The 27975-nt window shown below is 36.5% G+C and overlaps 1 protein-coding gene across 2 annotated transcripts; it reads right to left on the reverse strand.

The window, feature by feature from the left end:
- Positions 1-275: 275 nt before the first annotated feature.
- On the reverse strand, positions 276-27956 carry paqr6 (progestin and adipoQ receptor family member VI). 2 transcript variants are annotated; one of them, XM_048151830.1, is made up of 8 exons: positions 27668-27956; positions 14954-15198; positions 11880-12007; positions 11132-11337; positions 5179-5305; positions 3132-3228; positions 2868-3012; positions 276-2754 (listed from the first exon to the last, which is right to left on the reverse strand). In XM_048151830.1, the coding sequence occupies exons 2-8, from the start codon at positions 15002-15004 to the stop codon at positions 2495-2497; spliced, it is 1014 nt and encodes a 337-aa protein (XP_048007787.1). In that variant the 5' UTR covers positions 15005-15198; positions 27668-27956; the 3' UTR covers positions 276-2494. The 2 variants fall into 2 exon arrangements, with proteins under 2 accessions (XP_048007787.1, XP_048007788.1); XM_048151831.1 differs by lacking the exon at positions 27668-27956 and adding an exon at positions 22833-23739.
- Between the last annotated feature and the right edge of the window lie 19 nt (positions 27957-27975).

Raw genomic sequence — 27975 nt, forward strand, 5'->3', positions numbered from 1 at the left:
ATTGTACATTTTATACTGAGTATTGGAAGGCAGAGATACCTGTATTAAAATCTCTATAAAGTGGATCGAGGGTTATTGAAGGAAATCCAAAAATGCTTCCTATCAGGTGGCTGATGATTCACAAATCATCATGATACTGCAAACAAACACTCTATTAAAAATATCTGTTATACAATAGAATTACAAGAATAGAATTGGCTTATAGAGTTTTGTGGTAAGCCAATAATGCTATTTGTGTAATCGCTCTGTATTCAGTGATACCACTGGACAAACACTGTAGTGATAAATGAGTCAGTTTAATTCTAAGCACTTTCATATTTTTCACATTTGTTACAAAAATATTTAAAAAATGACAATGTAAAATAAAAGGCATTGCAATAATGATTGCATATTTTAATTCTCAGATTTAAAGGGAAGCATTATAGTAAAAAAAAAAAACATTTCTGGAACATTTAAAAAAAATTAAATTACTATTTATAATTTTAATTTCCTTGGCAATTGTAAATGCTACATTGTAACATCAAACGGGTCTTTAAGAACAGTTTTCAAAACTGCAATACATTCATTAGGGCCAACAAACTCACAGGGATTGGGATGCCAAAACCTTTTACATTTCATTTAACTCTAGTGCACAAAATACTACTGTCACCAGTCACATTCACATCTAAACCTCTTTGAGCAGAAAAACAGACACCTACTTAAACCGCACAGTGAGCGAGAATGTCTGCCGTCGAACTACAAATAGGCATTTGGAGAAATGCAGAACCTTTCCGCCACTAACCACTGAAACACCTACTTTTCCTTTTTAACCCAAGATCCCTTTCATAAACGCCCATTAAAATATCATTACCACCATGTGACAGACCTTAAAAGCTTGTTAGAAAAGGTTCCGCTAAAATTTTTCCTTTATGCAGCATTAATTGCACTAAATTACAAGCCTACTGCTGTACGTACCTGTCCTGCACCGTTCGGCCAGACAAAACAAGTGCAGTATTCTACTGAAGGACAAAATGAGAGATGGAGGTTAACAGCTTGGGCAAACACAATAATTAGCTTTGATTTTTAGTTTAAGAACAAAACGTAACTAGTGTCGCATGAGCAAAGAAACTATTTTGAGTTACGCACTACATTGCACCGGAATACAAAATCATCAAGTGCACTGACAAAATGCAATTAAATATAAAACCAAAAGCTTCGTGCTTCAATATAAAACACTCTGTATTGTATGCCATAAACCTGCAATGAACAAAACAATACCACAGAAATGTGACCTGATGCAGAGAATGACATATACCTCAAAACTGTTCACTAGATGTCTAGAAACATCTAAACGACAGTGAAGGACTCCAGTGCAGCCCCATATTCCCATGAGATGCAGTTTAGTAGGAGAATGATTCTTAGATGAGCTAAACAGTACAATTTATCCTTCAAGATACAAAAGAGATTTTTTTTTCTAGAAATATAGCCCTTTTCCCCCTCAATTAATTCATGTTACTGTACCTGTGAGATTATTCAAAGGCGTTCCAGTAAATCCAAATAATTTGCCATTGATAATAAAGGGACATTACAAATATAAGTGTTTAAAGGGGCAAAATTTCACCAATACACCAGCAAGTTATTCCCCATAATTTTCAACCATTGTATATTTTGATATGCACACATCATAAAATTGGATTAATGGTGTTATTCATGATGATATATTAATGCAAATATAAAATCCCTGATTAATGCTATTATCATTTTCCAGTTAAAGCTATGATAACATTAATATGTCATAGTGCTGTCAAACGATTAATCGTGATTTATCACATCCAAAATAAAAGTTTGTGTTTGCATAATATACGTGCATGTACAGTGTATATGTATTATGTATATATATAAATCAGGGTTGCCAGGTTTTCACAACAAAACCCACCCAATTGCTACTCAAAACTACATTTCACGAGGTGTCCCACAGTAAAAGTCGCATTCCAGAGGCTAAATATCATGTTATTTGGGGTCACTTGAACCCGCGGACATGAAAAACAACCCGCAGCAACAGTGTAAAAGTAGCCCAATACTCAGTACACACACATGCAAACACAAACTTTTATTTTGGATGCGATTAATCACGATTAATCGTTTGATGCAAACATCATATTCTGTTTATAAAAACCCTTAAACTATGTTAAAATCTAACCTGTAAAAGTCAACATTAGCGTCATTCAACCCTCGACCTTTCATGTCGATATCTAAAGATTAAAATCAAAAGGCACAACGGTTAAATAACACCTGAAAGGTCGCGATTATCATCAGGGTTTTCGGCTGGCATAATAAACCTTAAGTATAAAATGAAACTAGAATATATGATCTGAAATAGCATAAACATTTAGCTTTTTAGTACAAAAGTAATCAATGCTAGAGGCTTTTATATCAGTGAAAGTGCGCTAGTGAAATCTTCGTAAAATCGTCTGGAAAGGTGCACAGTGAGGTGTGGAGTGGTCAAGAAAGCTTGTTACTCCCGATGAGGGTGGGCACCGCTAGAGGCCGAAGTGCTTTGGCGAGGTGTTCGTGGTAAACCGGCGCTGAAGATGCCGATGATGCCCAGGTTGAGCAGGACACCCATTGTGAGAGCCCCCACGGTACCCAGAAAGGAAGGTAAAGCGGAGTGGGACATCAGCCACTCTTTGCGAGACGTCATGTCTGTCAACACTGCCTCCAACTGGAAATGGGTGCCCACGACCGCACATATGTGAAAGAGCTGGTGACTGTGACCTTGGAGGAGAGTGAGTGAAAAACTAGTTAAAAGAACCATGTGACACCTGTGTGAACCTCTATAACCACTGAAAACAAAACAAAGACAAACATAAAATCATAAAATGAGGTACCGATGTAGTCGAAGCGTCCAGGGGCCAGTCTCTCGGGCAGGTGAGATGCAAACAGGAAGCATGTGAGAAACGCAAAGAACAGATGGTAAGAGTGGCTGGCCAGAGCTTCGCTGGGACTGCAGCTCCCCCAACAGCACGACAGCAGCTATAGACACACATGGAGAGAGACGCACACTGCCATCCATAAAAAGAGCATTCATATCTGCAGTGTTACATACGCATGTTTTGCTTAAGTACTTCATTTACATGTGCTACCATACTTACTCGGTAAAACAGTGGGACACTATCAAAGAGGAAGGGGACAACAAATGCGGCCGTTCTCAAGATTTTACTTTTGTGTGGGAACTGCAACTCTACAAACCTGTTACAAAAGACAGAGGAAAATGCACCCTCACTGAAAATGTTTTATTATAGGTAATATATGTTCATAGTTAAATGTTTTTTTTTTAATAGTATGAATAGCAAATGTTTTAAATAAAAAATATAATATAATATAATTAATGCTGTCAAATTGATTAATTGTAATTAATTGCATCTCACATAAAAGTTTTATATATATATATATATATATATATATATATATATATATATGTATATATATATATATATACACACACACACACATTACATATTTACAAACTTTTGTGTTAGATGCAATTAATTGTGATAATTCGATTTGACAGCACTAAATATAATATAATATAATATAATATAATATAATATAATATAATATAAATATAATATAATATAAATGGTCAAACTGTGTAATCGCAATTAATTGCATCTAACATAAAAGTTTGTGTGTGTGTGTGTGTGTGTGTGTGTATATATATGTATACACAGACTTTTATGTTAGATACAATTAATCATGATTACTCGATTTCAAAGCACTAAATATAACAGATTATAAATGTCTACACCGTCACTCAATTTAATGCATCATTGCTGAATAAAGTATTAATTTCTTTAATTTCTTCCCCCCAAACTTTTGAACGGTAGTGATAATGTTGCAAAAGCTTTCTATTTCAGATAAATGCTGTACTTGTGAACTTTCTATTCATCAAATAATCCAGAAAAAAAAAACTGTTTTTAACATTGATAATAATAAGAAATGTTTCTTGAGCAGCAAATCAGCATATTAGAATGATTTCTGAAGGATCATGTGACACTGAAGACTGGAGTAATGATGCTGAAAATTCAGCCTTTCCAACACAGAAATAAACTGCATTTTAAAATATATTAAAATAGAAAACAGTTTTTTTTAAATTGTAAAAATATTTCACAATATTACTATTTTTGCTGTATTTTGGATCAAATAAATAAAGCCTTGGTGAGCACAAGAGACTTCTTTTAAAACATTAAATAATCTTACCATTCTAATAATTTTGGCCACCACTGTACACACACACACACACACACACACACACACACACACACACATATATTACATATTTACAAACGTTTGTGTTAGATGTAATTAATCATGATTAATTGATTTGACAGCACTAACAATAATATAATGCAATATAATATAATATAATATATACCAAGATATTTTCTTTTTTATGAAGAATATGAGAGTGGTGCTTAATCATGCAAAAGTTTCAACCACAATGCAAGGTCATTGTGTGCGGTTGTCAGGGTATTTCAATATGATGTCTATATGATGGCTAATGGTTGTTGTCATGTGGCTGGTTAATGGTGAAATCCAAACAAACCCAACCCCAAGTCTATATGATATTCTGTCTTGACAAAATATAAAAAAATGGCATATGTAAGTACTAACTAAGTAATTTTAGTGGATGTATGAATATGTATAAAATAGCATGTTACCATTCTGCAAACCTGTTACAAAAGCACCCTCATTTGAAATATATTTATATTTATAGTTTGTTTCCCTTTCATCATCCTCCAAATCTAAATCATCATACAGTCTCTCATTTAGAAAAGTTGAAAAATCGCACACCACTTCTCAACACCTGGACGATTTGAGGCATCAGAGCGGGACGAGTTATGTGCCAAAGTTTAATATTATATATGAGAGAGAGTGGTGCTTACCTAAGTGAAACTAATTAATTCACTGAATTCAACAACCAGTTAAGTTCTTCTGTAAATAATTTATTAAAATGACCGAAATCTTTTGTGCAACCAGGCATAAGATCAGAACAAACAAAGGTCTGTGTGTGAGAAGGACTTAACTTACATAATTAACTCCCTATTATTTTGAGTCTGGTTAAAATGACCTCTGCATTAGTTCCTGTAATCGCAGACTTAGTAAATGAGTCTTAATTAGCCTGAAAAGCACTCTCACCTGGAGTAGCAGGACATGCTGGTACAAAAGAGCGAGTTGCCGATGGCGATGGTCACGAAATGCTGGTGAAGCCAACTGTTTACCCAGCAGTCGGGCATCACGTAAGAGCCGTATGTGATGCCGCAACCTGTAAAAGAGTATGGCATATTTAAAACATAGACATACGTATGTCAGAGTATTTCTATTTAACAAAAAAATATATATATATATATTATTGAAGAAGATGAATGCATGCTTTCATTTGGATTTGATTCTGAGTTTTTAGCTTCAGAACAGAACTCTATGAATCTAGTATACTGTAAATGAAGAAGATGTGTTAACAGTTTGAGATCTGAACAAAAGAACTATAAACAAAAAAAATCCATAATTGGTCCCAAAAGGTATTTGGAGAAAAAAAAAAGAAAAAAAAGTGAATGTTATTTAGCAAAAGTGCCATTGGCAATCAAATGATTCTTGCTCTTGTTTTAATTTTTGCAATGACTTTAAACAAAATTATTTTTAGTGCATGTATGGATGGATATGTTTGAAATGGCATATTACCAAAGTACTTCAATTATTTATGAAGTATGTAGTATGCATACTGTGCATAGTAGGGGAGAGTGGGGTAAGATGAGCCATTTTTACTTATGTAGCCCTCAAGATAAGGGAAAATGAGGCAGAAGTACAATGAAAGTATCTAAATGATCTAAGTATCATTTTAAATTATCAGAATACATCTATTACAAAGGGTTCTAAAAATATGGCTTCTTGTATATATAAAAAAAGTGTTCCTGTGGCTCAGTTTACCCCAGGTTAAGGGTAAGTTAACCCGAGTCAGTGAGTAAGTTGCACCATCTGGGTGTAAACTGACCATCTAACTGAATCTGACCCAAACTGAAATCAAACCCATGTGAAATTGTAAAAATAATTTACCTCTTTTAAAAAAAACAATTTAATAATCAAATTTCCTTTTACAAATAATCATATTTATTTTCTTAAAGCTAACTTAACCAAAATAAAACCAACCAAATGAAGTTGAAATTTTAATATTTTTAATATTTCTTCAACAATGTGTTGAACACCAAAATTGTAACCTTCCTAAAAACAGACTAAACAGAGAGTTTGTGGAGTTTAATTAAATAAAATTTAAATTAGAATGAATGAATAAATGTCACTGAAACTAATAAACATTTTAGTCAAAAGTAGTTTTTCTGCAATGTCGACCGTGTTAGGACATTAGAGACTACAGATGGAAAGATATATATGATTAAGCATCTTCTGGTTCATATCAGAGAGTTGGTGTACTTGTAGACTGTTCCTATCAAATAAACTCGAGAAAAAAAAAAAAGATAAACTAAATCAGTTGCATAATATTACACTGAAATTACACCAGTTTATACTTCAGAGATTTAAATTAACTTCAGTGCTTTATGGTGGTTGGTTCCAAAATATATGGTCACATAACAATAAAAGATACAGGGGGTGGGTCAACTTACCCACTGGCTCATCTTACCCCACTCTCCCCTATGTGATTTTTTTTCCATATATACCTGGATAAACTGCCTAAACAATGTTTACCCAAACTTAAAAATGTAACTGAACCATCATTTCCAAGAAAGCACAGTGATGGTTATGTGACAACAACATGGTATCATACTATTTAAAATGTTTACCTTTGCATACTGCGTAATATTTCACATACAGTTTTAAGAAAAACAGCAGGCAGTATACGGCATATACTGCACAAAAAGAATAGTTAAAGCATAAAAATACTGAATAGTTAGAATATAAAAATAATGAATTTATTCTTTTGTAATGCTTGGCTATTGTGCTAGACCTCTGCTGCTGGACATACACAGCTATTCTGCTTCTCAAAGGCAGTAAAAGCGGTCTTTGTCACAACTGGAAAACATGACCGGAGGTGGATTCCACAAATGAAAGAATATTTTTATTAGACTACAGGAGTTTGCAATAAAAACTCACTGCTCTACACACAGGATATTGAACAGCTGACCAAACCATCATACAGAACAGACTTTTGTGGCTGAAGTCAAATGAATGGAAATACTGCAGAAATATGCTTTTTTTTCTAAATATAAACTAGTTTTCCACTTGAAAGAATAATCAATCTTTAATCAAGAAAATTAGTCTTTAAATGTTTAAAAGGTGCATTTATAAATCACTCTGTAAGGTAAAGTGTTCAGTGCATATTAAAATTGCGCTTAGATTTCACTCATGCTTCTTAAGTGGCTCGAACAATACGTGTAGTTCTTCAGCCTTCACTCTTTATCAATGCAGACTTTAAAGGTTTTCTCTGGAGCCAGAGCATTTACTTTCTTTCCTTTGAAGTCATACAATAAAATGCCAGCAGTGTGTTAGACGGCTCATTTCCTCCAAAGACCGTGCTTTCCATAACCTCACATCAACCCTCCAAGATTCATTTCTACTGCCGGCCCTTGTGAAATTTTCCAATTTGACATTGGCTTTACATCAGAATTGTGTTTCTTTTTACTGGCCCAGTGTAGGAATTTCTATATTCTGTCAAGGACAACAAATGACAAGCAGCCGTTCTGGCACATTTATCTCACAATGTCATGCATTTACATTTATGCATTTGGCAGATGTTTTTTTTTTTATGCAAAGCAGCTTACTTTGCATTCAAGATATACTTTTTATCAGTTCATGCATTCTCTAGAAGAAAAGAAAAATGACCTTGATGTTGTTAGAACTATGCTGTATTGTTTGAGGTACAGGAAGGCAGTGTTGTTATTGTTAACTAAAACTATTAAAAAAATCGGTCATTGAATTAAATCTGAAAAAAAAAAAAAAAAAATGTATTAACAAATGAACAAATTTATTAGACCACGTCATAAAAAAAGACAAAACATTTATTAGGCAAATAACAAACTGAAACGACTAAATAGTCTTTATTCATACAAACCCGATTCCAAAAAAGTTGGGACACTGTACAAATTGTGAATAAAAAAGGAATGCAATACTTTACAAACCTCATAAACTTATATTTTATTCACAATAGAATATAGATAACATATCAAATGTTGAAAGTGAGACATTTTGAAATGTCATGCCAAATATTGGCTCATTTTGGATTTCATGAGAGCTACACATTCCAAAAAAGTTGGGACAGGTAGCAATAAGAGGCTGGAAAAGTTAAATGTACATATAAGGAACAGCTGGAGGACCAATTTGCAACTTATTAGGTCAATTGGCAACATGATTGGGTATAAAAAGAGCCTCTCAGAGTGGCAGTGTCTCTCAGAAGTCAAGATGGGCAGAGGATCACTAATTCACCCAATGCTGCGGTGAAAAATAGTGGAGCAATATCAGAAAGGAGTTTCTCAGAGAAAAATTGCAAAGAGTTTGAAGTTATCATCATCTACAGTGCATAATATCATCCAAAGATTCAGAGAATCTGGAACAATCTCTGTGCGTAAGGGTCAAGGCCGGAAAACCATACTGGATGCCCGTGATCTTCTGGCCCTTAGACGGCACTGCATCATATACAGGAATGCTACTGTAATGGAAATCACAACATGGGCTCAGGAATATTTCAAGAAAACATTGTCGGTGAACACAATCCACCGTGCCATTCGCCGTTGCCGGCTAAAACTCCGTAGGTCAAAAAAGAAGCCATATCTAAACATGATCCAGAAGCGCAGGCGTTTTCTCTGGGCCAAGGCTCATTTAAAATGGACTGTGGCAAAGTGGAAAACTGTTCTGTGGTCAGACGAATCAAAATTTGAAGTTCTTTTTGGAAAACTGGGACGCCATGTCATCCGGACTAAAGAGGACAAGGACAACCCAAGTTGTTATCAGCGCTCAGTTCAGAAGCCTGCATCTCTGATGGTATGGGGTTGCATGAGTGCGTGTGGCATGGGCAGCTTACACATCTGGAAAGGCACCATCAATGCTGAAAGGTATATCCAAGTTCTAGAACAACATTTGCTCCCATCCAGACATCGTCTCTTTCAGGGAAGACCTTGCATTTTCCAACATGACAATGCCAGACCACATACTGCATCAATTACAACATCATGGCTGCGTAGACGAAGGATCCGGGTACTGAAATGGCCAGCCTGCAGTCCAGATCTTTCACCCATAGAAAACATTTGGCGCATCATAAAGAGGAAGATGCGACAAAGAAGACCTAAGACAGTTGAGCAACTAGAAGCCTGTATTAGACAAGAATGGGACAACATTCCTATTCCTAAACTTGAGCAACTTGTCTCCTCAGTCCCCAGACGTTTGCAGACTGTTATAAAAAGAAGAGGGGATGCCACACAGTGGTAAACATGGCCTTGTCCCAACTTTTTTGAGATGTGTTGATGCCATGAAATTTAAAATCAACTTATTTTTCCCTTAAAATGATACATTTTCTCAGTTTAAACATTTGATATGTCATCTATGTTGTATTCTGAATAAAATATTGAAATTTGAAAATTCCACATCATTGCATTGTGTTTTTATTCACAATTTGTACAGTGTCCCAACTTTTTTGGAATTGGGTTTGTACATCATAACCAAAAAATATATAATTTTATATTTATTTTGTATGGCCTCCTTTGGCCTTGATAACATTCTTGCTGGCATTGTTTTTATGTACTTTTCCAAAGTCTCTGTTGTTATTGACTTTTAAATAGTTTCTAGCTGTTCTCAAAGACTTGCTTTTGATTAAACTTTTGTGCAAACTATCTTTGAATCCATTAAATCCCAACAATAATTATATTTTAGCATTAGAAACACTAATGTGACTAAAGAGCCGTTAGTTTAGGGCAGATGTGGCACAAACCTTACACTGGGTGGTGGTCTAAATATGTTAAGCACTGTGTGTATGTGTAAAATATATATATGTATATACACACACATACACAGTATATGCACTGCTTGACTGGCTTCTCTCTTCTGTCTCAGACGACGACATTTTTGTCCTGTGTTGGCCACCGTAGCTTCTCCATATTGCAATTTGCAACCTCACCACTAGATGCCGCTAAAATTTACACACTGCACCTTTAAAATAAAAGCTAATGCAAAATATTAATAAATATTATAATAGTTTATTATTAAGGTAACACTTTATTTCAATAGTCCACTTTAGACATTCTACTAACTATATGTAACTTTGCAACTCCATGTCAACTAACTCTCATTAGAGTAATAGTAGACTGACTGCTTAATATCTGCAAACACTTTGTTTTGATGCTCCCAACAGACATTCTACTGACTAAAATTAACTTTGCAACTACAAGTCAGCTTTTTCTACTAACCCAAACCCTAATACCTAACCCTAACCCTAACCTAACAGTCTACTACAGTCTACTGATAATCTAATGAGAGAAAGTTACTTAGTAGAATGTCTAAAGTGGACTATCAAAATAACGTGTACCATTATTAATACTAAAATAACACTGCAGGAATGTCTGTTTTATTTATTAAGGTGTGTTGTCCCTTATAAATAAATACCAATACTTACATTTTCTCATGAATTTATTAAAAGCAGTACCATTGCACTACCTATTTTCAAACTGCAACTAACTTGTGTTACTAGTTACCTGGTTGATATAAGTGCTTTTGAAGAACTAATTTGTGAATTTGACAAGTTTGTCAGGTTACCGGCATGAAATCTTTGCAAGATATTAAAGAGTTTTGTTTGTAGGCCACTTTTTTTTTAATCAAATTTGAAATGTCTCTTACCATTTATGTTGAGAATGTCAAAAAATGTCCAGCATGAAAGCTGCAGCGTAAACCATAGGTTTACTTGTTAGTCAAAAGTCTAGCTATGCAAGACTAAATCAGTCTTATTTGCTCACAAATGATGCTGAAATTTGGTAGAAAAGGCCACTGTGTAATGATAATAATGTGTTTATCTATGGGTCAATAGGGTGAACAGTAACTAAAGGGCCAGATTTACACAAAACAAACAGGAATGGAATCACAGAGAAGAACTGGAGCATACCGAGACTGTACAGGCTGAGCGCTCCATAGTCGAAGAAGTAGCAGATGTGACGCGCCTCGGCCGACATGGTGCTAAAGGTGTGAGCACAGCTGGAGGTGAAGGGGTACAGGCAGATCAGAAGCATGTAGACGAGCAGCGGCCAGGAGTAGCTCTCCGTCAGGAAGTCCAGAGTGGAGCACAGCATGCTAAACCGCCACAGGAAGTACCTATAATAGCACAGCACAAGTCCTACATGGGGTATTTATGTCTTGTGAGCAGGTGAGCTGGTTAAAATTGTATCATGGTTTTCACAAGAATATTAAGCAGCACAACTGTTTTCAATATTGATAATAATAAGAAAAGTTTATTGAGCAGCAAATCAGAATTTTAGAATGATTTCATGTGACACTGATGACTAGAAATATAACTATAAATAAATACATAACTAATCAAAATATATAATATAATAACAATATGATATAACAATAGAGCCTGCTGTCACAACACTATTGTGATATATACATTACCATACTGTATATAAAATTACTTGTAACCATATTTAGGTCATACTGCCCACTCCTATGTTGACATAACAAATAATACTTTAAGTAATCTGTTTAGTCCCTGTAAAATCTGGTATTGCATAAAAGTGTCTGCTTATAAGCTAGATCATAATTGCATAATAAAGCAGCTCAAACAAAGCTTCAAAGCAGACAAACTACTAGTTCTGGCACCAAAAGTAGATCACATGTTTAACTGGGCACTTTACCAGGTTGGCAGGAAGTGGGTCCAGATATTGACTGTCTCATTGGTCATTTGAAAACTGCTGAGAATGCAGTCCAGGGCTGAGCTCTTGGGATGGCGGTATCCAGACATGATGCCATCCTCTCTAAACACCTGCAAAGATGCACCCGGACGTTTAAAATGCATGCAAACATCTAAAGAATCATGAAAAAGGCAATAAACATTCCACTAAAAATCATCTTTTGTGTTCCACAGAAGAAAGAAACTCATAGTTTGGGATGATATTAGGTGAGCTAATGCTTTAAAGTGCCCCTTATTATGCTATTTTAAAGGTTCCTGATTTTGTTTTGGAGTCTCCTACAATAGGTTTATATGCATCCAAGGTCAAAAAACACTTTAATGTTCTCATAATATACAAACCCGATTCTAAAAAAGTTGGGACACTGTACAAATTGTGAATAAAAAAGGAATGCAATACTTTACAAATCTCATAAACTTATATTCACAATAGAATATAGATAACATATCAAATGTTGAAAGTGAGACATTTTGAAATGTCATGCCAAATATTGGCTCATTTTGGATTTCATGAGAGCTACACCCCAAGTTGGGACAGGTAGCAATAAGAGGCCAGAAAAGTTAAATGTACATATAAGGAACAGCTAGAGGACCATTTGCAACTTATTAGGTCAATTGGCAACATGATTGGGTATAAAAAGAGCCTCTCAGAGTGGCAGTGTCTCTCAGAAGTCAAGATGGGCAGAGGATCACCAATTCCCCCAATGCTGCGGTGAAAAATAGTGGAGCAATATCAGAAAGGAGTTTCTCAGAGAAAAATTGCAAAGAGTTTGAAGTTATCATCATCTACAGTGCATAATATCATCCAAAGATTCAGAGAATCTGGAACAATCTCTTTGCATAAGGGTCAAGGCCGGAAAACCATACTGGATGCCCGTGATCTTCGGGCCCTTAGACGGCACTGCATCACATAAAGGAATGCTACTGTAATGGAAATCACAACATGGGCTCAGGAATACTTCCAGAAAACATTGTCGGTGAACACAATCCACCGTGCCATTCGCCGTTGCCGGCTAAAACTCCGTAGGTCAAAAAAGAAGCCATATCTAAACATGATCCAGAAGCGCAGGTGTTTTCTCTGGGCCAAGGCTCATTTAAAATGGACTGTGGCAAAGTGGAAAACTGTTCTGTGGTCAGATTAATCAAAATTTGAAGTTCTTTTTGGAAAACTGGGACGCCATGTCATCCGGACTAAAGAGGACAAGGACAACCCAAGCTGTTTTCAGCGCTCAGTTCAGAAGCCTGCATCTCTGATGGTATGGGGTTGCATGAGTGCGTGTGGCATGGGCAGCTTACACATCTGGAAAGGCACCATCAATGCTGAAAGGTATATCCAAGTTCTAGAACAACATATGCTCCCATCCAGACGTCGTCTCTTTCAGGGAAGACCTTGCATTTTCCAACATGACAACGCCAGACCACATACTGCATCAATTACAACATCATGGCTGCGTAGCAGAAGGATCCGGGTACTGAACATATCAAATGTTTAAATTGAGAAACTGTTTCATTTTAAGGGAAAAATAAGTTGATTTTAAATTTCATGGCATCAACACATCTCAAAAAAGTTGGGACAAGGCCATGTTTACCACTGTGTGGCATCCCCTCTTCTTTTTATAACAGATAACTTTGTCATTACAGTTACAAATGTTTTATAACTTTTTATAACAGAAGATAAACAACAACAACAACAACAAACTCCCTGAGACTTCCTAGCTCTTCCATCCAGATAGCAAAATTCTCTGTTTTTACTGTTATTTCTATTCCTTATGTTTTATTTTTATTATTCTTTTTTTATGTAAAGCACTTTGAATTACCATTGTGTATGAAATGTGCTATACAAATAAAATTGCCTTGCCTTGAAATGGCCAGCCTGCAGTCCAGATCTTTCACCCATAGAAAACATTTGGCGCATCATAAAGAGGAAGATGCGACAAAGAAGACCTAAGACAGTTGAGCAACTAGAAGCCTGTATTAGACAAGAATGGGACAACATTCCTATTCCTAAACTTGAGCAACTTGTCTCCTCAGTCCCCAGACGTTTGCAGACTGTTATAAAAAGAAGAGGGGATGCCACACAGTGGTAAACATGGCCTTGTCCCAACTTTTTTGAGATGTGTTGATGACATGAAATTTAAAATCAACTTATTTTTCCCTTTAAATGATACAGTTTCTCAATTTAAACATTTGATATGTCATCTATGTTGTATTCTGAATAAAATATTGAAATTTGAAAATTCCACATCATTGCATTCTGTTTTTATTCACAATTTGTACAGTGTCCCAACTTTTTTGGAATCGGGTTTGTACATTGCAGCATCACCTCTTTTCTCACAGTGTCTAAAACGGTCCAATAAAGGATTCGTTCTCTCCAAACCCCTCCTTTTTGAGAGCCTACTCTGCTCTGATTGGTCAGATGGCCCAGTCTGTTATTAGTCTACTCCTTTGAAAGTGTATGAAAAGTGGATTTGCTTTTGCAATGCAACAAACTTCTTCCAGGACTCAGCTACAACTAGAGTGTTTGAGGGCGGTTCAAAGTAGACGTTGTTTGGGGGCAGCCAATGAATACCATAGGGTGGCATTATGCAAACTTGGTACAAGCCTACATAATATGTAGGTTTGTGCAGGAAGTCAGACTGAAATTGGAAAACAGAATTGGTGCTTTCTTTTGTTGTGCACTTTGATCATTGAAACTTTGCAGACCTTTTACATTTGCAAACAGCTATATTACACACTTTACATGAAAGGTTATATAAGAAAAAGCATAATAGGGCCACTTTAATATTCTGAATGCAAGTCATTCATCTGATGTAATCTTACTGAAACAGTGCTGTTTCTTTAAGAAAGATTAAAGCAGAACTGAAAACGGTGGCTTGCACCACATGGTCCCACTTATTTGGCTTGTAACTTTTAAGTATATGCAGGATTTCCCAGGGATTTCCCTTAAAGGGGAACAGAACTACAATAATAAACGGTTTCAAGCGCTCCCTTTGTATGTCAAACAGATAGTCCCGCCCTCACCTTTGGCACCTGGTGGATGTCAAAGAGCTGCGGAAGTCTGACGCTCAGCATGTCTGCGGGCAGGCGCAGTGCTCCCCTCCCTCTCTGACAGGCCTGCTTGAGTCTCTCCCTTCCTCCTCGACACAGGACGCACCACAGCGGACACTCCAGGCCCCGGGACGGGCCCCTTTCCCCAGCCTGCCACCTCACACACTGAGCCCAGCCCCAGCCATGACCCTCACCAGTCCCCCGCCACACAGGAAACACTGCAGAGAGACAGACAGAGAGAGACAAACCGATTATTCAACCCATATGCAGTGAAAAGAAAGCTGGATTACTGCTGAAAACTCACTTAATAAGCTTTGAATGAATGGATTTGTTTCAGGACCCAGATTTTACATTGTTCGTTTAGTACCACTTGATGCCTAATGTCATGAAACATATTAATATCAACAATATGCAAAACATATGGAAGAATGGAATGAACATAGGAAGAATGAAACAAAAAAGGAAAACAAAAAATATAATTATTAGAATTATTAACATTAAAAAGTTTGAAACGATGAAAGGATAATATGCAATTTGCAATTTTATGTAATGTAAAGATTCACACATTCATGTAGCATTGTGTACTGTATGGTCCGAAAGGCATACTATCTACTAAGTGCAGTACAAAGTACACCGCTGTTCAAAAGTTTAGGATTTTTAAAAAGAAATTAATACTTTCATTCAGAAAAGGTGTAGTGAATTGATCAAAAATGAAAGTAAAAACATTTACAATGTTACAAATGAAAAAAAAAGTAATATGGTTCCACAAAATTATTAAGCAGAAGGCAAGGCATTATTTGTATAGCACATTTCATACACAATGGTAATTCAAAGTGCTTTACATAAAGAAGAAGAATAAAAATAGAACATAAGGAATAGAAATAACAGTAAAAACAGAGAATTTTGCTATCTGGATGGAAGAGCTAGGAAGTCTTAGGGAGTTTTTGTTGTTGTTGTTGTTGTCCATCAGAGTGGATCTAAATGGATCTTCCTCACACGACAGGACCACTACCTGTTAAAGGTCCCGTTTTTCGTGTTTTTTTTGAAGCTTTGATTGTGTTTATAGTGTGCAATATAACATGTGTTCATGTTTCGCGTGTAAAAACACAGTATTTTTCACATAATTTACTTATCTGTATACCGCTGTTTCCACTGTCATAAAAACGGGCTGATGACTTCCTTGTTCTATGAAGTCCCTCCTTCAGAAATACGTAACGAGTTCTGATTGTGCCAGCGGTTCCTGTGTTGTGATTCGACAGCAGCTTAGCGTAGCACACCTTGCCCGGAAAGGTCACGCCTTTAATTTTACCCTATCAATTTGAGCCGGAATCAGACCCGGTGATTGGACTGCGGGATGAAAATAACAGCGTTTCGGCGACATGGCGACAAACACACTCTACAAACGCAACTCTTGTGTATTCCTGTGGGCGGAGGTTAGTGACGTAATTAAAGAAGGAAGTAGAGGGATGTAGTCCAAACTGGCCGTTCGATGTAACTTAGGCGACTTCTGTTAAATAAAATATCTCGCTTGGCATTGAACTTTGAGCTTTAAAATTTTAGATTTTATTTATACTCTAACAACAACATTACACACTAACTAAAGTTTGAAACATGGGATCATGAAGAACGGGACCTTTAAGGCACTTCAAACTGATAAACAAAGTTTTAACGATTGTTTCAACGACTGAACGATTGTTTTCAACATTGAAAATTCAGTTTTGGTATTACAGGAATGTTACATTTTAAAATATGTTCATTTAGAAAAATTTTAAATTGTAATATTTCACAATATTACAGTATCAACTGAATTACTCCCCTAATATAGTCCACTTGAAGGAGTGAATGAAAACGAGTGAGTGAGTGCACCGGAAGGGCTGCCGCTTTTGCATAGTTTGCTGCTTTTGCATAGTTTGTGCATGCTATTTAATAATCATCTGATACTTAAACGATGAAAATATTTATCTTGAACTCTGGCATGGAAACTATTTGTAAACCTTAATTAAACAATTTAATAATTACTTAATGAATTTCTGCCTGTATGATATGACGCTGTGGCCACATTGGACCAGTGCGGTTAGGAAAATGAATGGATAAATGATTCAGCTGTGGGCGCCATCTTCTGGCGAGACGTGGAAATTCATTCGGCACACGACTCTCAAAGTGCATTGTGGGTATTCCCTAGCCGTTGAGCGTACATCAGTCGTACAATAATTTTTGCAGTGCATTGTGGGATTGAATGAGTGCACTCGATATTGTCCACTATGGTTTCGGACACCAATACAAATATCCCCTCAAATAGTGAAATATATAGGGGGCGATTTCGATCACAGCCGAGTGACAGTGCTTTCATATTACTATGAATGGGAGAAAGGGCAACACGCAATATGGCAGAATAATTCCCGCCTTCTAAACAAAAAAGCCAATCACCAATTGGTAAAGTCACATGGCATTCGTTATACAAACAGTCAGTTTTCGGAGACACACACTCAGGTCCAGCCTGAAAAATGCAATTTTTTGTCATGATTTCTGCGTTTAGAAACAAGATTTATGAGACAGTTGTTGTCAGATTTCAATGGCGATTTCAAATATGAAGTTCATTTGTAAGCTTGGTGAACAGCTTTGGAGAATTTTATGTTTCCCCATTCAAAAAGATAGGATCTGCACTTGCATGACTGAAGAAGCTGCCTGAGAGGCGTTTCAAAGATGGCCGCAGAGTGAAATGACTTGCCTTAATGGGACTTTGGCTGTATCTCACAATGCAATGCACTTGACTTGACCTATCATTTTCAGTGAGACAAACTTCTAACAGCTTCTTGACTGATTTTAAAGACTTGTACACAAAATATGATTAACAATGTTACATAACTTTATACACCTTCCAGAGACCAAAACTAGATGCCGCACACTGAATTACACATGCATCATGTGACAATGAGCATAATATAGTTTAAAGTTGCGATAGTTTTTTCTTCCCTATTGTGATGTATATCACAGTGAATCGGCTTCTTCAACACAAAACTTGATTACTCGATTTTGTCCATGGGGAACTGATTGGATGGTTGTGGTTTCCTATTGCTGTGATGTCATGTGAGTGACAGTTTGCCCCACCCTCGCACTGAAAAACATCATCAGAAAAGAGAAGAGATGTCGCTGCAAGAGTTATTTGGATTAAAGATTAGGACAAATTAATTAGAAAAAAACAAGGCTGTGCACGGATAAATCATTTATAATAAATGCGACAATATTCTATAAATAAAACAAGAATGGTCAATTTTGATATCGTGGTGACTTTAAAATGCTTATCATTGCATACAGTTCCACATCTGCATTATATACTGTGCAGTATGCAGTAAGCAGTACATGCCAATATTCCATTTTATACTATTACAGAGTGAATTCAGAGAAACCATGTGCTTTAAAGCTTTAACACTCAAATCAATCCCAGATATCTTATCTTCACACACCCCAGTATGGGCCTCCTGTTTGAGTATTTCAACCAATAACAGGGAACATGGCTTGGCACATTGGTGATTTTGCATGATACTGTTACAGGAAAACAATTTTGCACAACTTTTGTTGAGCAATAAAACCATCCTCTTGGAAGCTGAAATTCAACTCTTTAGCTCCAAGTACCTGCCTCTCTAAAGGGGTCCGTGCTTTGCTTTGCATAGTGGCCAATTCTGCAAACTAGAACAGAATGTGCTTTGTGAGGGTCACAGAGTTGCCTGTTGACACGCGGAGCCGTATGAAAATGAGCACAGTTTCTGCACACGGACAAACGGCAGTCTAAACAAAGCAGATGGAAATGCTTGACCAGTGACTCTACATAGGAGCCTTTCTAGCTGCTTGCAGATACTCTGTGGATTTGACTAAATGGATTGCTAAAGTTGGGTGACAGCTAAAAAAAAAATTCTCTCTTAATTTTTTCAGCTAATTACAATTCAATATATTTCTCAGTATTTACAGTGCTCAGCGTAAATGAGTACACCCCCTTTGAAAAACAATATCTCAATGAACACAAAAACAATTTCCAAAATGTTGACAAGACTAAGTTTAATATAACATCTGTTTAACTTATAACATTTAAGTAAGGTTAATAATATAACTTAGATTACACATTTTTCAGTTTTACTCAAATTAGGGTGATGCAAAAATGAGTGCACCCCACAACAAAAAGTACTACATCTAGTACTTTGTATGGCCTTCATGATTTTTACTGACAGCACCAAGTCTTCTAGGCATGGAATGAACAAGTTGGCGACATTTTACAACATCTATCTTTTTCCATTCTTCAAGAATGACCTCTTTTAGAGACTGGATGCTGGATGGAGAGTGATGCTCAACTTGTCTCTTCATAATTCCCCATAGGTGTTCGATTGGGTTCAGATCAGGAGCCACTGAATCACTTTCACTCTATTCTTCTTCAGAAATCCAACAGTGGCCTTAGATGCATGTTTAGGATCATTGTCATGTTGGAAAAGTGCACAACGACCAAGGGCATGTAGTGAAGATAGCATCTTCTCTTTCAGTATAGAGCAGTACATCTGTGAATTCATGATGCCATCAATGAAACGCAGCTCCCGACACCAGCAGCACTCATGCAGCCCCACATAAGGACACTGCCACCACCATGTTTCACTGTAGGCACCATGCATTTTTCTTTGTATTCCTCACCTTTGCAACACCATACAGTTTTGAAGCCATCAGTTCCAAAAACATTTATCTTGGTCTCATCACTCCAGAGTATAGAGTCCCAGTAGTCTTCATCTTTGTCAGCATGGGCCCTGGCAAACTCTAGGCGGGCTTTTTTTGTGCCTGGTCTTTAGGAGAGGCTTCTTTCGTGGACGGCACCCATGCATGCCATTCCTCTGCAGTGTATGCCGTATTGTGTCATGGAAAACAGTCACCCCAGTTTGACTTTCTACTTCTTTAGATAACTGCAGTGAACTTGCATGCCAATTTTTTTCATCCCTTCTCATCAGAAGACGCTCCTTTTTCTTTCTCAGATCTTGTGACATTTCTCTTCCATGTGGTGCCATTGCTGACAGCATGAAATGGGAAGGGGTTTTAACACCCTTTTATAAATCAACTGTCTGCTGGACACCTGTGTAATGAATAATTAGACTCCCCTGTGGTTGAATTCTTGTTAAATTAGACATTTGTAGTCTAAAATTTAGCTTTGGGGGTGTACTCATTTACGCTGAGACACTGTATACAGTATAGGGATATTTGCTCTGAATGGCTTAAAAGGGTGATTTTATTATTTTGACAATGCATGCAACCAATGTTTTTCACTAAATTACACAAGAAAGAATTCATATGCACAAATATAAGAAAATAAATTGTGATGTACCTATAGATACTGTTCATCAAAATCCATGAAAATGTCAATATCCAGAATAAATGAAAATTGAGACTATCCATGAGCATTTGTGAGTGTTTGAAACAGATTTTGAATTAATTCTTTGAAACAAACTATTTCAATTTCAATGATTCACAAAATCAATCAAACTAACATTGCTACTATTTAAATGCCCTAGTAATTATGAAACAAATCTAATGATAATGCTCTTAATGGACAATTAAAAAGCACAAAAGAGTATAATAAATTACAATTATAATAAAATCAGCATTGTGTCACAGTGTTATTTAAATTTTTTGTTTAATTGTTTTATATGATTATAGTATTTATTAATATTTTGAATAAGCTTTCATTTTATTTCATTTCAATTTAAGTTTAATTTTTAGTCATTTTGTTACTATTGTCATTTTTTAAAATAATTTTATTTAGCTTTAATTTTCATTTAGGTTTTAATTAACTTAAACTTATTTTTTGCATTAGTTGCCAAGGAAACATTATTTTTGTTTTCTATTTTTAAGGTTTTTTTATTTACGTTTTACATCTAATATTTATATTTTATTTTATTTCAGCTTTATTTTGATCAACATTTCTTTTTAAATAGTTTTAGTTAACAATATCAACACCGGTCCAGCATGGAAGAGAGCAGCATGAACATTCGACTAAACATTTCCTTTTGCACTTTACAGATAAATGAATGTCAGACAGGTTTTAGAGCATCATATGTGTGATCGAACAATGACAATTTTCATTTCTAGAGGAACTACTCCTTTGAAAGCACATTACAGATAAAAAGACATCCAACCACAACAGACGGATTTGTATAAACTGAACAACCGATAAATTCCTCCCAGTCAGATCGTGCAGGGCCGGACATCCATTCATGGAATATGCTGTCATTATTCCATGGGCCAGTGTTGATCTTACGGATTAACAGATTGTGGAATGTCTCATCCATCAGCTGTTTCTATGGAAGTCAAACATAAACATAATTCTTCTGACACTGGATATGAAGTTCTCCCCATAATGCCCTCTGGGAAACGTGCTATTCAGAAACAAACAGCTTGCAATCATTTCTTATCCCAGTTGCCAAGGCTCGGTTTGAATTGGATGTTTTGTTTTTTTTTGCACACATGTCTTGTTGATAGGTGGAGATGTTTGGATCTCAGTCTGACTAACCTAATCCCATGACACACAAGTTTTTGTCAAAACAAGAAGAGAAGATGAGCTCATAAAGCTGATGCTGGTGTGTGTCCACCAACTGTGACCATCAAGAGAGCTGTTACTGTCACAATTCACTGACGTGTTTTTGATCAAAATTGGATATTCAAAGAATTGGATGTTTTATCCATCAGGAACTGATTGGATTGTGAAAACCAACAATATGTACAAGAATGAAGCCAGATGGTTAGAAGAGTGCTCAGTGGTGTGAGCAAAAAATGAAAGTCTTATTCAAGCCCTTATGAGGCCAGAAGTGTTAGCGAACACATAAATTAGCATATTATAGCGACACCTAGAGGTGAATATGTGTCATTGTATAGCCTGAGTAGTGGGTGGAAATTGGGACCCATAATAATCTAAACGTTTTACAAAATTGTCACTAAAGAACCACAAGGAAAAATGATATTTAGTCATTTCCAATAATATGCACTACCGTTTAAAAAATTGGGATCGGTTAGATTTTTTAATGTTTTTGAAAAAAGGCTATTATGCTCAGAAAGACTGCATTTGTTTGATTCAATTAGAACAAAAACAGTGATATTATGTAAACTATTGTCTATTTGAATATATTTTAAATTCTAATTTATTTATGTGATGACAAAGCTGAATTTTCTGCATCATTACTCCAGTCTTCAGTGTCACATGATCCTTCTAATCTGCTGATTTGCCGCTCAAGAAACATTTCTGATTATTATCAATGTTGAAAACAGTTGTGCTGCTTCATATTTTTGTTGAAACTGATTTTTTAGGATTATTTGATGAATAGAATACTAGAAAAGAACAGCATTTATAAAAATCATTTGTATAGCAATGTAAATGTCTTTGCGTTTTTGCTAAATAAACATATTAATTTCTCTCTAAAAAAAATAAATAGAGAACAGTAGTGTTTCTCACTAAAACATTGTAATTAAACATTTTTGCAAAAATAATTTTAGCCAGAAAATAAGTGTAACTCAATCTTAAATGGTGAAGTTTTGAGTGAAACTGGATATTGGAAGAGAGAAAAGGGCTTGACTTAAAAACAAAGGCCAAGTGATGTCAGACAAATAGTAAAGCCATTTTAGAGGCAGTGCAAGTTATTTTGATTGGAATTTTTTCATTTATACCACTTAGAAAAACAATTTTTCCATTTGGAATAACATGCGCTGATGAATTGTTCAAAATAAGGTAAACTGCATTAAAAAGGTAAATAGTGTGAATTTTTATTTCACATTCGCTCATGAACTACTGCATAATCCAATTTAGAACATATCAAGACAAATGTTTCCTGACCTTGATTTCTGGGTCCTTGTGTGTTTCTCGCTCCAACATCTCACCCTCTACAGTAATTCTGACATTCTTTCTCTGGCTCGTGATTGTGTCACAAGATCTGCCTCAATGGATGTCTTTATCACTGCGTGTTGACAATAGAGCGCCTATGCATGCATGCAGCCTGTATGCGCATGTTCTGTTCGGCTCACGTGTAACTGCAGTAACTGTTACGGACACTATCTCGGGCTCTGAGCATTCCACTGTCATGTTAATACATGATCATGGGATGAAGTTGTCTGGCTACCACCTCAACGCACAAGTAATTATGCAAATGGCTATACTGGGAGAACAGGAATTTTCCATCAAGTTTGAATGACCATTTATCAGTAAGCAATGCAGATTAGGTTTTAAACGCTGCTGCAAATTTTAAATGGCCAATAGAAATAGATTTCATAGAAAACTTGTCTGTTAGCTCAACCAAAACCTGTTTTGGAAGGTAACATTTTAATTAATTTTGCCTGAGGCTTGTTCATGGAAATGAAAGCTTTTAACGATACGTGCACTGGGCGGACACTGCACCTTACATACATTACTGAAATCTACACCTGTAGATATGAGTAGATTTAACAAATGTTTAGTGCTGTTTGCTAAGGCATTGCTTATTCTTAAAAGGTAAGGATTTGAACAAACCCCAAACCTATTTTGTAAGCGATTATACATAAAAAATTTACCTGGAAGACCATAAAACAGGCAAAAGAAAATCCCACAGAATTACTTTGAAAACTCAATAGACAATATGGCTTAAACAATATCACATGCTTTGCAGCTATATTTCAGACTTTGGAGAGAATGGAAGTGAAAAAAAGTTCCTCCCCTCCTGGAAAATGCTGACTATGCAGTTCATGTAGGCTAAATCATCCTTAATGCACAGGAACAGTGAGAAGAAAAGGAACATAAAGGAAAAAAGTGAGCTTTTCAAAGGTCATATGGTTCCCAACAAGAAGCAGAAGATATGAAACACATGTAAAATTCAGAATAACTTGGGAAAAGGTTTTTTTTTTTGTGAAGTGAATCCATTTTTTTGGAAGTGAACAGTCAAGCAACCACCAAAAAGGAGTTAAAGACCCTGTCATGTGGATAAACAAGATTTTTTTCTGAAGCAAATACACTGATGAACCAAAACATTCTGACCCATAACAGGTGAAGCGAATATCGTGAAGCGAATCAACGTGTTGGATGCAGAAGAAATGCTCAGGAATAAAGATCTTGACTTTGACAAGGGTCAAATTGTTATGGCAAGGCGACTGGTATCTCTGAAACGGGAAGGCTTGTTGGGTTGCTCCTGGTCAGTAGTGGTGAGAATTTACCAACAGAGACAAACCACAAATCGGCGACAGGGTTTTGGACGCCCAAGGCTCATCGATGCATGAGGGCAATGAAGTCTACCCTATATGGTCCGAGCCAACAGAAGGTCTACTGTGGCACAAGTCACACAAAATGATAATGATGGTTATGTGAGGAATGTGTCACAGAACACAGTGCATCACACTCTGTTGTGTATGGGGATATGTAGCAATCAGAGTGCCTATGTTGATTCCTGTACACTGTCGAAAGCACCTACAATGGGCATGTAAGTGTCGGAACTGGACCTTGGAGCAGTGGAAGGTCGCCTGGTTCAAGTTGTCCAGATTGTTTTACATCACGTTGACGGCCGTGTACATGCATTGTTCATCTCGGGAAGCGAGGCACCAGGGTGCACTATGGGATGACGACAAGCCAGTGGAGGGAGTGTGAAGCTCTGATCAATGTCCTGCAGGAAAACCCTGGGTCCGGCCATACATGTAGATGTAAATTTGACACGTGCCACCTACCTAAACATTGTTGCAGATCTGGTACACTCCTTCATAACAATGGTATTCCCTGGTGGAAGTGCCTTCTTTCAGCAGGATATTGCACCCTGCCACACTGCACACATTGTTCAGGAATGGTTTGAGGAACATGATGAAGAGTTCAAGGTCTTGCCCTGGCCTCAAAGATCTCAATCCAGTTGAGCATCTGAAGGATGTGCTGAGCCAACAAGTTCAATCCACGGTGGCTCCACCTCGCAACCTACAGGACTTGAAGGATCTGCTGCTAACGTCTTGGTGCCAGATACTACAGGACACCTTCAGGGCTCTTGTAGAGTCCATGCCTCAGCAGGTCAGTGCTGTTTTGGCAGCATGAGGAGGATTAACATCATATTAGGCATTGGTGTGTAAGCGGCACTTGCCTGTGCGAAAGATACAATGGTGTTGTGGTTGCTATGCCATTGCTATGGTGTTCTGAGTGGTTTTAACATGCTGTCATTCTGGGTGGTTAGTAATACGTTGCTACATGGTAGCTAGAACACAGCTTTCTGGTTTTGCCAAAGACCAAATCAAATCAGTCACCCCAAAAAAGATTTTACAAAATTTAGTTTTTAGAGATGTCAGAGTTAGGGTTAGGGTTAGGTCAACATTTCTTTTTAAATAGTCACCCCCATGTCATCCAAGATGTTTATGTGTTTCTTTCTTCAGTCGAAGAAATGAAGGTTTTTGAGGAAAACACTCTAGGATTTTTCTCCATTTAGTGGACTTCAATGGCTACCAACAGGTTGAAGGTCCAAACTGCAGTTTAAATGCAGCTTCAAAGGACTCTACACGATCCCAGCCAAGGAATAAGGGTCTTATCTAGTGAAACAATCGGTAATTTTCTAAAAAGAAAAAAAAAAAAAAAGTACCTATCCAGTTTACAAAGTGACAGTGCAAAGAAGAAGTCAAATAGCCTTTACAAAAAAATGGATGATTTTGAAGTTGGAGGAGAAAATTAGATGGATTTTTTCACCTTACCACGGTACTTCCGACTACGTCACGCGTGACCTTTCCAATATGATTACATAATGCGTGGCACATCGCAGAGCAGTGCAAGAGGAGCATTTGTGGTTAAAAAGTATATAATTTTCACTTTATTCCTACCTTATTCCTCTCCTGGGATCGTGTAGAGCTCTTTGAAACTGACATTTGGACCTTCAACCCATTGGTTGAAATCCACTCTATGGAGAAAAATCCTGGAATGTTTTCCTCAAAAACCTTAATTTCTTTTTGACTGAAGAAAGAAAGACATGAACATCTTAGATGACATGGGGGTGAGAATTTTAATTCTGAAGTGAACTAATTAATGTGTTAAGATATTATATATGCTTGAATATGCAATAATTATAACACTTTAAATTTTAATCATAAGATTAATTGGGATTATTTTATTCTACTGATAGTCTTAGTTGAAATTGAAAACAATTCTACATATAGTTTTTAAATATCTCACTTTTCTTGTGGCATACATATAAGAATAGTTTGCACTTGAGTTTCTTTTTGCCATTGACACCTTTATCTTGACTTTTAAGGTAATATTCTTTGTAAAACAGCTTTAGAACAGTATTTATTGTGAAAAGCACTATAAAAAAAAATCTGAATTGAATTAAAATGCTTTTCTTCTGGTTCATACATTTAACATTAATAGTGAGTAGAAAAAAAAAGTCAACTTAAAGCCGCGATGAAAGGGAAGTTGCGACAGATCTTTACTTCCATAATGTGACATACATCCGAGTATAGCGTAAGTGGGCGGGGCACTCAAAAATGCAAGCTTGCAGATAAAAAAATTAAACAAACAGATGGATGTTATATATTCACAATAAGATCTAAAACATGCATTAACAAAATAGATCCTCACTTTAATACAAACTAAATATTTTCTTTTGTCTTTAGTACAATGACAATTTGTCAATTATTTAATTTAGCAAACAACATGTCTTTATAATATCATGCTTAAGCTTATGATTTCTAAAACAGTATAAATGGAACTGCATACATGAGACTATATAGCTGCCCTTATATTTAAGGAAGGGGGTCCCTCACAAGTGGATCACCATATTTGGTGGTCCTTGGCATCAAAAAAAAATAATGCATCTAGGAATAAAAGTAAAAAAAGGAATTAATACACAAACCATTTTTTGTCACATCCTAAGAGCCGAAAATGCTGCATTGTGACCACCAGTTTTAGCAAGCTTGGCAAACTACATTTAGAGTCCACACAATTGTCTAAAAGAACAAAAGAAGCACGTACATGTAACTTTCTTCATATCTTCTGGTGGAAACTGGAACTCAGGAGGGCGTCCAGCACAAAAAGAGATAGACAGACAGACTGCTGCTGTCTGTACTACAGTAATAGGTGTTTGAAAGAGGCCCTGTATTACTTACAGAAGCCTGTTCACGTGGACTTATGTAGTGGATAGACTATGTTCCATGTGTGTTCGAGGAAAAGACAGGCAGTTCTGCAAAAGCAACCACGCTCTCCCATTATATGCACGCTATATATATACTCTAACCCATAGGGAGGTGATCAGTGTCAACTCAACACTTCCACAATTCACAAAATGCCAAACGCATTTTCTCAACTTTAGAAACTCAAACTTTTACTGTAACTTTAAGATGATCTAATCTTCAAAACTTGAACTTGAACATTCAAACTTAACACAACAACACCCAGTCCTGCGCTCTGATGTTGAGTTACATCACACTTCTACTTTTTCCTCACCATCTTCGCCAGAATGACATATTTGTGGTGTTTGTGCGAGATTTCAGGTTGTTGTGAAGTTCACTGCCTCAATATAAGCCATGGCATGTTCACAGAAAGCGTATTTTGTCTTTGCATTCCTTTATATCTCATTCGAATAATTGTTTTGACAGTTCAAATAAGTTAAAGTTTCCAACAAATGTGACATTGTGGGTTAAAATACCAACATAAAGCTCAATGTGCAAGAGAAAATGTAAAGTCCAAACCTTTGAGCTTGATCTGGTCTATGAGATCATTTGCGCGTGCCAGTTGGAGATGTGAGGTCGCCAGTTTGGGATCCGAAGAGTTACAGTTAATGGAAAAAGCAGCGCGAAATAACTACTGATCCATGGCTGAACTAGGTTCTAAAGTTAGTGGACAGACCCGAGAATCATTCGGGCTTTGTGTGTCCCTCACATTCCTGGGGAAAGGAACACAAACAGCAGTGAAAATCCCACCCTCCGCGCACGAGCTTTCTCTCATTGGATGGAGACATGAAAGCAGCCCAGTGTTCAAGATCAGGAGACCAGCGAGA

The sequence above is a fragment of the Megalobrama amblycephala genome, linkage group LG13 (genome assembly GCF_018812025.1).
Source record: "Megalobrama amblycephala isolate DHTTF-2021 linkage group LG13, ASM1881202v1, whole genome shotgun sequence".
Classification (NCBI taxonomy): Eukaryota; Metazoa; Chordata; class Actinopteri; order Cypriniformes; family Xenocyprididae; genus Megalobrama; species Megalobrama amblycephala.